The 12,757-nt window shown below is 37.2% G+C and overlaps 1 protein-coding gene across 1 annotated transcript in view; it reads left to right on the top strand.

The window, feature by feature from the left end:
- The window catches only part of HHIP (hedgehog interacting protein), a 106,138-nt gene that overhangs the window by 80,624 nt on the left and 12,757 nt on the right, over positions 1-12,757 (top strand). The window contains exons 9-11 of the mRNA XM_018552981.1: positions 2,042-2,165; positions 4,592-4,722; positions 6,428-6,509. Coding sequence (XP_018408483.1) covers positions 2,042-2,165; positions 4,592-4,722; positions 6,428-6,509 — 337 coding nt within the window. The remainder of the gene's footprint in view (positions 1-2,041; positions 2,166-4,591; positions 4,723-6,427; positions 6,510-12,757) is intronic.

Raw genomic sequence — 12,757 nt, 5'->3', positions numbered from 1 at the left:
CTTTGACATTACAAAAGAATGTCCTGGCTGATGCACTCTTTTAAAAACGAATATTTGCAATATGGGTATCTATTTGCAATCATGACATGATTTGGAGTTAGCCCTACAAATTGGTTTTCACTTCAAACAGCCAGCTGGGTTAATGGGAATTTAAAAAAAAATAACAATTGACCTCATTGGCTGTTTTACCTATAAGCCAAAGTTTAGTAACTGAATGGGGGGAATTTATCAAAACTGGAGCAGACAAAATCTGGAGAAGATTTGCACTGCAGCCAATCAACTTCTCTGTCTCATTTTCAAATCTTACCTAAGCAAACTGAAGAGAGAAGCTGATTGGTTGCCATGGGCAACTGCTCCAGAGTCTGTCTCCAGTTTTGATAAATTCTCACCAATGTTTTCCTGTTTGATTTACGAAATGACAGGTAAAGTAATTACTGTTGTTCTTTGATAATGTTACTTAAAAGCAGACCTTCATCCAAACAGTTACATCTACAATTTATAGACAAATGCATTTTACCTGATAAAGTACTTGTATTTCTGTTCAAACATTTTTATGACTGACATATCCCTGACACAATAAGTTTGCAAGATTTCCAGCTTCTGTATCACATTTCCACCTTGAGTTTGCTCTTTTTAAAAGTAGATGACCCTCACCCAGCTGATGACACCCTCATTGCCCTGTCTTACTCCTGTAAGCCAACCTAACCAACTCTTCCAGTTGCCAGTATTTGAAACACTGTTTGCAGTGCAGCATAGCCTGATCAGCTCTTAAAGTGACATTAAACCCTCAGAGTTTTTAACATAAACCAATACTGTAATGTGTGCCTTACTGTAATCCATGGTTGTTTCCCTTCTCTTTGCTGCTCTTCCTTTTAAATCCTTATATCTTTATGAGTCTGGCAGCTGCATTCATGATAGACTGAAGGAGGGATATCCTGTGTAGTGGAAGGCCAATGAGGAGGGAGTTACAATAGTCAAGACGAGAGATAACAAGGGAGTGTATGAGTAGTTTTGCGGTGTAATTGGTGAGGAAGGGGCGTATTTTGGAGATGTTACGGAGGCGAAGGCATCAGGCTTTGGATAGCGATTTGGATGTGGGGAAGAAAGGTGAGGTCCGAGTCAAGGATGACACCTAGGACCTTGGCATGAGGGGAGGGTTGGATAGTTGTGTTATCAATCACAACTGAAATGTTGGGGGAAGGTGCACGGGGTGGAGGAAATATCATGAGCTCAGTTTTTGAAAGGTTGAGTTTTAAGAAATGTTGTGACATCCAGACTGATATGTCATTTAGTAGATTAGTGACACGCAAGGACACTGAGGGGGAGAGTTGTGGAGTGGATGTTACAAAATCTGAGGGTTTAATGTCACTTTAAGCGGGCCATACACAATGTGACATCCACACAGTGGGTGCTGCTGTCAGCACCCTTTCAGCCGGCATTCCTCTATCAGCTGATTGAAGGAGCCAGTCGGAAAATGTTCAGACGAACTGAGCAGACATCCAATCTGATGAGGACAGAGGGAGATTCCTTGATCAAAGCTCGTAAGTGTTGATGGAGGAATCTGTTATATTTTCTTTGTTCAGCCCCAGGTTGAATGAAGAAAATACTACAGTGTATGGCCAGCTTTAGTTCTGCCAAATTCACACTCAAGTTAATTTTTGGTGTTTCCTTTGGGGAGATTCACCCTAACTTGTTGTCTCTATAACAGCAGGCTGCCACTATGGATGGATAGAAGTTGAATTGTTAGATCTTGAGATTGATAACCCAATGCTCTAAAGAATACTGTTAATTTACTTATTAGCCATTTTCACCATCTAATATTGACCCCAAAAAAAGATTTTGGTTGTGTGAAATATATTTTGATTTAGCTATAGAAAACCAGTAGTATTATGCAAGGATATTACAAGATCTACAACATTTCTTTATACTACTTTTACTGATCTGTCCTACTTCTGTACTGTTATGGCCTACTTCTGTAATATTATAGCCTTCATTTGTACTGTTTTGGCCTAATGCTACAACAGTTCCTTTTCCTTTCCAGAAAGTGAGCCTTCACTTTTAGAATTCAAGCCTTTGAGCAGTGGGCAAACAGTTGGTGGTTTTATATACAGAGGATGTCAGTCAGAAAGGCTGTATGGGAGCTACGTGTTTGGTGATCGCTACGGGTATGTTATAATTGTTTTATTTATTTATTTATTTTCCATTTCTGATAGTATTTTCATAGTCTGTTGTTGGCTTTCATGGGTCTAATATATAGCAAGATTGTGGAATTGGATTCATTCAGAAAGCTAGGATATAAATTAACTCTGTTGGTGCTAAAGTGTATGCAAAATGAATGGTGCATATTAGGTCAGAAAAAGAAAGAAATTAACTGTCACTGCTAATATCATACATTTGGTGACTTAAAGGGACAATATATAAATATACCTTTATTACACAACAAAGGAACCCCAGAGCACTTTGGGTTAGCAAAATAGACATCAAAGCAGCTGACTCTGTGGCTTCATTTGATTTAATACTTCAACTTTAGCATGAGGGATAGGTCACTGCTGTGATGGCAAGTTCTGTATACATGGGGAACAGCTGAAAGATAAAATAGCTAAATATGTAAAAGAGATTAGAGCTCCGTCTGCTGGCTGGATATAAAAGTTTGCTATATTAACATGCAACACTTTATATTTACTTTATTAAAAAAAGTTTGTAGTGCTCATTATTTTTTTAGTCCTGACCATAACCAAAGAGAGAAAATATGTACAAAATCACTATATATTACCTTCAACCCCCTTTTACCTGTAATATGTAGGTGAAAGCTGAGCCGGGACATTTTAAAGCTCCTCCCCAGCTGCAAGGATTAATGTTAAATGTTTATTTTTGTCTAAGGTACCATTAAAATGCAGTTTTACTTGCCTTATCTCTTGCTCCCCTGGCAGCTGGCACTCTCCACTTTGCTCCATTGCTCCAGGTTGTGGGCAAGAAGTTGGTATCCTAACTTCCAATGCAGGGCTGTTGATCCTGTATTGGACGTGATGATGTCAGAGTGCCTGCAACCAACAGAGCACCAAAGAGAAGTGGCCTTAGGGGAGTGGGGGCATGCAGATGATTACGTCTGCAAAAGCAAAGGATAAGGTACGTAATTCTGCTTTTAATGGTAGTCTGAACCAAAATGAGCATTTAATCTGTGCAGTGTGGGGTAGCGCCACTGCATGGGTATTTTGGGATTTTCCCCAGAATTCAGCTATATTATTTATCTGCACATTGCCTCATGCTGAGAATATGTAAATCTACGAGCTGAGACTGTGCATTGCTGCAAGCTGCCAAACCCAACTGTCACTTACAGCTTTGGCCCACGAATTATCAGGAACCAGTGAGGTTCACTATGCAAGCTGAAGGTTTCATTCAGAAAACAAAATGTTTCATTTCACAGAGGTCATTTCAGCATACAGATAGATTGCAGTATTCCTGTTTAATATTATAATTGTCTAAATAATGAAAATTCTATTTTATACTACCTTAAAAATATTCACAATTATTTAGGTATGCAATTATTATATAGCATTATAGTCAAATTAACCAATGCTTACTGATGTTACTAAATTTGGCCTGGGCATCAGGTTTCAATTACCCCTGGACAGGAAATAGTAAATAAAGGTGCTAATTTATACGCATACTAAGGCTGTTACAAATGAAGATATTTTTTGTTTCTGTAACATTTCGCTTTCTGTGTACTGTATGTTCATTTAGGATGGATTCACATTACAATGCACAGCCGCTGGTGTACATTTGAAGTCACAGTGCTGATGCGCCAATCCTGGCCCATCACACTATTTACCTTTTTTTTGTAGGTCTTTATTGAAATTTCATAAGTAACATTTCATGAAGTTCTATGAACACAGCGCATGTGATGTGGTTGTAGGTGGTGTAAACTGTGCCTGCCTGTAACAAGGCAAATTGCCTTGACTTGCGTTTGGGCTGCGCTGGAAAAAGCAGCTCAATGCATTTGGTGTGAATCAGCTCTTAAGGAAACCTCTCATTAAGGGAAACACAGACTGGCATTGCTAAACTTTTCATGTGAAAATGAAAGTTGCCTGGTTGTTATGTGTATCCTCCTGCTTCAGGAACCAGAACAAGGACTTTTCTCTGACTTTCCTAAACTGCATAAGCAAAGCAGCAGCCAGACAGCTACCTCTTCTAAAGGGACAGTAATGACAGCTCCCGGATGACAGCTTTACTTTAAACCAACGTGAACTCATAAATGTTGTTTTCCTTTTATGGCTTATAAAAGATGATTATATAGACATTTTCTTGCTCTAAAGCTTGTTTTAGCGTGTAGTTATAGCAGACCCACCACTGATATATCTATATAGAGTATCATACTTGTTTGTGATTGGAATCTTCCTTCCACTGTGTAGAAATAGGAAAATAGGGACACTTGTTCTGGTAAAAAACTCTCTAAGGCAGGATTTGCCATTTTGCTAGAGAATAGAGCTTGACGCATGCATTGTTCGGGAACAAGTAAATTGCTACAGATAGTGGCAAAATTATTTTAAAAAGTGTTTAGAAATAAAACTAAGTAATGAATGTATCATTTCAGAAACTTTGTAACACTCAATAAAAACTCCATCATGAAACAGTGGCAAGAGAAACCATTTTGTCTCGGCATCGGAGCATCTTGCAGAGGACCCTTCACGGGTCATATACAGGGATTTGGAGAAGATGAATTAGGTAAATCAATGAACTATGTTAAAACAATGTTTGTTTTTTTAATTTCCATTAACACTTCCTTAGATCCAGCTTCAAAGTACATCTGAAGCCAAACCTTTTACTTTTTATTTTGTTTAGAGTGTGAAAGTTTTTAAACCGTCATCAGGTATTTATTACTGTCTATCTCCCCTGTGGGCTGGGTCACCTTTTCCATTTGTCTTTTTGACCATTGTCACCAGAAGAGAAATTAATGAAAAATCCACAAAGTTACAGTTGTCACTGGAACAGGGATGAGGACACCTAGTTCAGTAACCACTGTGTAACCAGGAATTTCTCATCACTTTTTATAGATCTTCTTTTACTTCCTGTTATGGACCTGGGGCAAAAAAGTGAAGGAAAATTTTCCTAATAGAACACAGGTGAAAAAATAAACTCACAGGGATTTTCTTCAGCACCCGCACTATCCAAAATAAATTTGAGACATTGTTTTGTTGAATAGGAAGAACCACTAGCAAGATTTGCAGAACTCTTGTAGAAAACTGACCTTAGTGTTCATTCAAAATAATTGTAACAAAGTAAAATGTAAAGCTTTATAGCTAATTCATAAATGCATCCACAATGAAAAAAAGGGGATCAATTATTAGTTGTTTGCATTAGAGCCTGCAAAGCATTGCAACCACAATCAGTGTATCTCAGGTGCAACACACAGGCTCCTGCAGACAGTTCCCCCAGACCAGGTTGTTACCGAGGTATGGACCTTCAGTTACAGCAGTAGGAAGTTGTCAATGGACTACAAGTGCGGTGATGTCACTGCAGCAGAGGGACTCGTAGTCTTTTCATTCACAGTTCTTGGCAGGCAAAGGAGTAGGACTTGCGGGGAGAAGAAAGGGGTATGGGGGTTGGGAGCTGTGGAGTGTTGCCATATTTTATGTTATACCCTAAATATAGAGGTAACATGAAACATGGCCCAAAAAGACCCTGCATATAACCAGATAGACACCTATGTAACTGAAAAGCTGGTAGCATTTTCCAAACCAAATAACTGAAAGAGGCGATAGTCTTGTTGGAGATTAGAAGAAATGTATTTCGATTTTTTGGGCATTTATAACGTGGTAGTACGGGATACATTTGTTGCAGACAGAAATACATACAGATCTTCCAATGCCAAATATTAGATGGGAAAAATAGTTTATTTAGGTAGGCAACAGAAGACTTATGTACATAATAGGAGTAGCATATTTTCCCACTGCATATGTTTTATGTGAATCCTTGTGTATGAACAGATGCGGGCAGAAGTTGTTTTTCATACACTTCCTGTGCTTCTGGTGATACAACTTTCTGTACCAGCTAGATAAAGTTGGAACGGGAAGAAGCCTAGTGGCCATGGGGTGCCACCTCACATCAGCTGGATACTGGCACATTATTGGCAAGACTAGCTCCACTACGGCAGTCAAGAGCTGATGTAAAGAAGCAGAACAATATTCCAGGCATTAATCGATTGTCAGAATGTACATTGTTCATGTGGGTTTGCCTACTACTTTAGTATTGACAGCCCAGGAAAAAACTTTCATACATAAAGCTAAAGGGCTTGCACTGCATTGTAGGCTGGAGAGCTCATAACTATGACTTATACCAAACTAACCTAAATCTGACATCTGACAAGCATCTCTGGTATGTCATAAAATGGTGTGCGTAACCCCTGTACTATATTGGCTTCTTCTAACAGGTGAAGTCTACATTCTGTCAAGCAGTAAAAGTATGACTCAGTCACATAGTGGAAAACTCTACAAGATTATTGACCCTAAAAGGTAAGGTTTATTTTACACTTCTTTCATATTAAAATTATTTGTTCTTATTTTCTTATCTGTTTGAGTCTCATAACATTTTTACAAAACATGACATACTTCTAAAGAGTGTATTTTGAGCAAGCACAAATTTTAAGTGGTTAAAGTTTTAATTTTATATTTGACTTTTCAAATTTTTTGTGTGAGCCACCTTGGCCGACAACTCCTGAGATACCGTTATGGCCTCATTGAGAAGGTATTGCTTTTAGTAATTCTGAAGAGACTGATAGACTTGTAGGGAGGGAAAAGAAAAGACAGAAGAGCATAATCTTTGTGAAGCCATTTTAAGCATGCTTATAAAGTGTGGAAGTATGGCTCTCCCATGAGCAAATACACATGTTCTGTATGTGAAAGCAAGGGTTTTTATTGACATTAACACTTATTGATAGTATGATTTCTATAAAGCTTATCATGTACAGGTATTCTAATTAAAACACCTTTACTCGAATCCCAAAATAAAGCTATGGTAACAGTCATGATGGAAATGCTTACCTTCCCTCAAGGTTCTCTCCAGTACTGATCCCATACCTAAAGGACTAGGCACATGGTCACATTATCTCTGCTGCAGAAAAAAAGGCTCAGTACTCACACTGACTTATACCCCCTATGACTGCATTTTCTCCAAGGAAGGCAAGATTTATTCTTGATTTATTCATCCCTACAAGACTCTAAGTGTAGTTTTATCATGTATTTTTTAATTGTATGTATAGCCTTAACATTTGTTTTTCATTTTGGTTAGAGTAGGGAAAGATTAAAACCTCTGCCAGGTTATTGTTTGCCGTCTATGTCCCTTTGGGGAGATTTCCCTTAACTTCCTACCCCGGAAATGCAACAGGAAGTGAGAGGAAATCTCTTCAAAGAGAGGAGCATTCCCATTTTAGACAGTTACCACCGAAACAGGTGCCTCAATGGAAGATTTACCCTTATCACTGGTGACTCCGGTCAATGTTGAATTTTACGGTGACAGAAATGGATTACAAAAATGTTTTGCCTATAAGTGCACCTTAAAGAAAATCAGGGATTTCAAGCAAAGTGCAGCCAATTCCCAGATCAATGGAAAATTATTCCTGATTGTTTGCTATGGGTTACTGTACTTTGCATATAAACATATATCCTTGCACTGCCTCTTTAATAGAAAGAACTATAGAAACTGGGCAAAACCTGCATCTAAGAGCTCTTTTTAAGAGCTTGGATACATTTGTAGGCATGATTTAAGAGAAACACTACTTTCAGCACTGTACACCTTCTTTTATTGGGCAACAGGGTAACTGGGTTGGCTTGATTTATGACCTAAGCTATTTCTCCTCCTGACTGCTGAGCAGATTAAAATGGGTATCATGCTTCTCAGTTTGAATCATTGGAGGAGAATACCAAAGGACATCCTCTGAGTTGGGTGTTGAACTGACTATTACTGAGTTATTCACATAAAGACAAAATTTGACATGGATATGAGTCTTATATGTACACTACCATACTACAAGTGACAGAAGTACATTTCCATTAAAGAATTGGCTAGATAGACCATCCGTATATGCTATGCAAATATAATATTGCCTAATGCTGTCAGCACGTTCGGTTAGGAATAAAACACAAATATATTTTTGATAAGTAGCCATTGCATATCCATTGCGCATCTTACTGTTGTTTTTAGGTAGTGTAGGAAATAAAAGCATTCAACTCCCTTTGAGTTGTTTTTTTTATAAAATAAATACAAATAAAAGTTGATATGTTATAACTTATAACTGCTGTTAAGGCTTATTATTTATGGTAACCTATTTGGATGTGTGGAAGGACACTGACAGTGCACTCTAAATGAGTATTTGAATGGGATTACAAATGAGCTGTTAACACTTGTAAATGTTGTGTATATGTAGATATAAAATAGGATGCATGATTTAAACAGATCTTCCCACTGAGCTAACTAAATTAGGTTGTTAGGGTTCATTCCATTAAAACAGCAATTAGGATATAATTGAAGATATAAAAACATACATACAGTATATATACATACATACACATATTGTATATGTATCATGTCAACCTATTCCTTTCATAACATAAAACTGAAAAGATCAATATAAGAATCCAAGACATCTTTTTGTCTTGCAGGATCTTTTGCGTAGTTGAATGGCAGGAATGCAGTGATATACAGAGCACCTTGTATGTGTATATAAATGAAGCTTAGCTCTCTCTGATTATAATGGCCAACAGACATGCAGGTCCCAAAATGGCTGTGTTTACAGCCAGAGTAAACGTTTAGAAATAGATGGACAGCATAGCATTCTTCTAGAAAAGAACGTAAACACAGAGAAATAACTCAAAATTAATTTGGAAAAAATGGCCAGAAAGCCCATAGTTGTGTTAGCCTACGAAATGATTGAAAAGAAGACAGGGAGGTAGATTGTTTGAACCTGCACTGTGACTAATGGACACCATGGCTTATAACTCTGACCTATAGATCTACAGTGAACATGAACACAGGATTTACTCAGTTTGCTGGTTGGTCTTAATGTCACTCTCTGAATGTCTCTGGTGCTTGCAGCGAATTCTGTCAACCGTTGGGATCTGATTACAAAAAAACATCTTAATTGACCTTGACTTTGTTCTTACATTCAAGTAAACTAGTAGGGTGGTCTCATAATGTCATACCTGAAAGGCCAGACCTCCCATTGCAGTACTTCTACTTGGGCTGTTGTGTGTGTGGGCGAGAAGGATGTTTTGTATTGAGTATCTAAGAGGATATGGAGGAGGCAGACTACAGGAATGCTAAATCCATTGACCCCATAGTGTCGATGGATAAATTGGATATTAGATTCGATTTGACACAGTAATGTGATTTTCATATAAGGTTTAGGAACAAAGAGCAAAGAGTGTTTTTTCATTTATCTTGTAACGTTTCATTCAGAGCACTTAATAACTAATGACAATGTAAAGTGAAAATAAATATTGTGGCTTTTCTTATCATTTCCTCGGCAAAGCATATAGTATTAATGGTATAACCCACATAAACACTGCAAAAATGTTATGCCTAAATCTTTGCCCTAATAATACTTTGTCACTTGTTTGAGTCATAAATACAATACAATACATTTGAACAGCATTAGATTACCAAATGAATAAGAATGAAAGAAATATACTATAAAATTGGCAGTACTAAAAGCAAATGCTGTCCATAGCAAACTTTAACATCATTACTTTTATTTTGTATTACTTTGTATTAAAGTATTATTATTTTGACAGGCTTTTCAATTTAGCCTGAGTTAATTATCAAAGCAGCAATGTCTCAAAATTTAAACATACTAGTAAGAATTATGCCCAAATCACCAAAGATCCAAAATTATGCCAAAAGTAAATATATCCAAGCTGCCTGGGTATAAATCAATTTTTTTCTATTCTCCTTCTTTAAACAACTTATCAGTTACCAATGAGGATTTGTGAAGGTGAAACAATTCAAAAGACCTCACCACTTTCACAGAGCTGAAGTCGCTTTCATGAGAACAGCTGCCTAAAGCATGGACGCCCAGAAGGGCAGAAAATTCCACTGAAAGCACACAGTTTAAAAGGTGTAATGTGTTTGTCGTGCTTTAATGTTGTACAGCAGTTTTCAGCATAATGTCTTCAATACAGTCAATGAAAGATGTGCGTAGCCTTGAGAACACCCACACTGACCGCAAAACACATTTCTATTCACAATGTAAAGCTTTTATTATGTGGTTATATATACGTTCCAGAAGTGTGTGATGTTTGGAGTAACAAGTGTGTTGTTTGGAAATATTCAGCTCACTAGCTCACTCCTCTTCTATAAACTAACACCCTGGTAAAACGCAGTCATGTACTAAAATACTTCACCCAATAATATATATTTTTTTAACTCTCGACATTCTCAGCATTGTTCTAAATCGCAGTGTGGATGGACAATTTTTGCAACAGGTGGCTGTGTATGGTTATATGGCTTTAGTTAATAGACTTAGGTTTGCCCCCTGGGCTAAAAGTTGCCAGTCAGCCCCTGGGTATGGGGGTGATGCAAAGTATTCTTTTGTACACAAAAGAATAAGAATGTATGGCATAAGAATGCCATACAACAGAACAGCACACATTTTTAAATATTATTTATTTTTCTCTGATCAGGTGTTTTTGTTAAATGGTATTCTGGACCAGCATAAAAAGGACTGAAGTAAAATAATGATAAAAAAATAATTTCATGTGACACTAAACTGTGAAGTTAAATCTTAAAATGCATTTAAGTACCTTAACTATTAACAAACATGTATCGTATTTGTGTATCACTCGGCTGTAGAGCCTCAAATCATCTCTGAATTGGTGCTGGCACTGTCCTTCCTTCTGGAGGGTGGCTACTTTTGTTCCCCAAGGTCCTTGCGTGTGTTGTAAAGCAACCACCGCTCCAAGCTCACTCCTGTGATAGACTACAATCTCATGTTTAGCTTACTAATTTGTATTGAGATTGTAGTCCATCACAGACTGGAGCGGTGGCTACTTTACAACACACACAGGGACCAGGGAGAACAAACGTAGCCACCTTCCAGAAGGAAGGACAGTGTCAGCACCAATTCAGAGATGATTTGAGGATCTACAGCCGAGTAACTTACAAATAAGCTACATTTTTGTTAATAGTTAAGGTACTTGGATGTATTTTTAGGATTTAACTTCTGAGTTTAGTGTCACTTTAAGTATTGCTGTGCAGTATTCCATAGCAAACATATTCTAGGTCTTAGTATAGTATTGGTTATCTTGTGAAATAGGATTTCTGATTGGGTGCTTTGAGTTGTAATGTTCTTCATTGTCCTATAAAATAATATGCAAAGAACAGAATATATTTCTGCTGCCTAAAGTAGACAAGATTGCGTTCATTTTAAGTAGAGCAAAGCACAGAAAAAGTACCAAATGTTTGCTTTGTATTGACAGTTACATTTTATTATTATTATAAATATGAGGTCATAAATAGAAATCTGTCCAGTTTGTTTTGTGGTTTTTCAGTCACCAGAAATGTTGTATCTTTTCATTTAAGCAGATCTGCTCATTGTTGAACGTCCAGCAGGCTGGTCCTCCCCAGCAGTACAGGAAGAGTTTAATGCAAGTGGCCCTTTTAGTTGATAAACTCCTACAGGGCCTGTTGACCCAGCTGCTAAGTGCTTATGCAGCAGGTGTTGTTTTTGCGACCACCCTGCTAGTATTGCAAACTGTTTAGCAGTTGCACTAACCTCTGAGCTATTAATCCCTTTTCTGAGCAAGCTGGCAATGTACAGGTTAATTTTCATTCTGAGTGCACAAGGCCTTTCAAACATGACATAACTCAGTAAGAGACGAGGTCGGGGAGCAAATGTGCCATACTTGAATTCATTTGATACGCAGTTATTTAGAAACGTGAAAATGAAAAGAATGACATTTCTTCATGCCGGGCAATCTATAAATAGGATCGTATATAGGTTTAAGAGAATATTACATCAGTTATGTCATCCATACCCGCATTCAGAACTAGGGTGGTTTCCAGTATTTGGTATTTAAAGTTTTAGATGATATATATTATACTATATTTATTTGTAGCGAGCTTAGCTTTTGTTGTACTAGCATGTAAACACTTTCATTATCTCAAATGCTTTAAAATATGTTGAAAGACATGAAGACGATCAAGTGATATACTAAAAAATATAAATATACTTCAACTTCAGAGAATGTCATTATACCTCTCTGCATTTTTATGTGGGATACTCTAGGTTAAAAAGCATGTGAGGATTAATATATCATAGATAAACATTTTATAAACAGTAATATAACATTTATAAACTGTTAATCAATTTTTAAATCCTGAGCTGGTAAATAGGTTCCCTGAGATCAAGGCAACGCAGTTTCTAGTAACAGGTGAATCAAAATAAAAATGAGCATAAAAACAGTGTATAGACAATATAGACTTCTCAGAACAAATTCTTGCAATCCAATTTTCTTTGGGCTTCTTTTTTTAAAAGGGAGTTCCAAACCCACAGCAAAACCTGTAAGATTATAACCTATATCAGGTGATTAAAACGACTTCTCCTCAAATTATCAATTAAATGGGTAAAAGTGTGTTATGAGGAAGCAAGGCTCTGAAACTAGGTGTTTATTCTATATTTTGTGGGGCAACTCTTTTAATGTAATCCATTTATGCAAAACTAACATGGTACCCAGGCAAAGGTTGTTCTAGTTCAGCCATACTTACT

The sequence above is a fragment of the Nanorana parkeri genome, unplaced genomic scaffold (assembly GCF_000935625.1).
Source record: "Nanorana parkeri isolate BGI_ZX_2015 unplaced genomic scaffold, ASM93562v1 scaffold104, whole genome shotgun sequence".
NCBI classification, from domain to species: Eukaryota; Metazoa; Chordata; class Amphibia; order Anura; family Dicroglossidae; genus Nanorana; species Nanorana parkeri.
The sequence above is the reverse complement of the archived record's forward strand: the minus strand, read 5'-3'. Positions and strand labels throughout refer to the sequence as shown.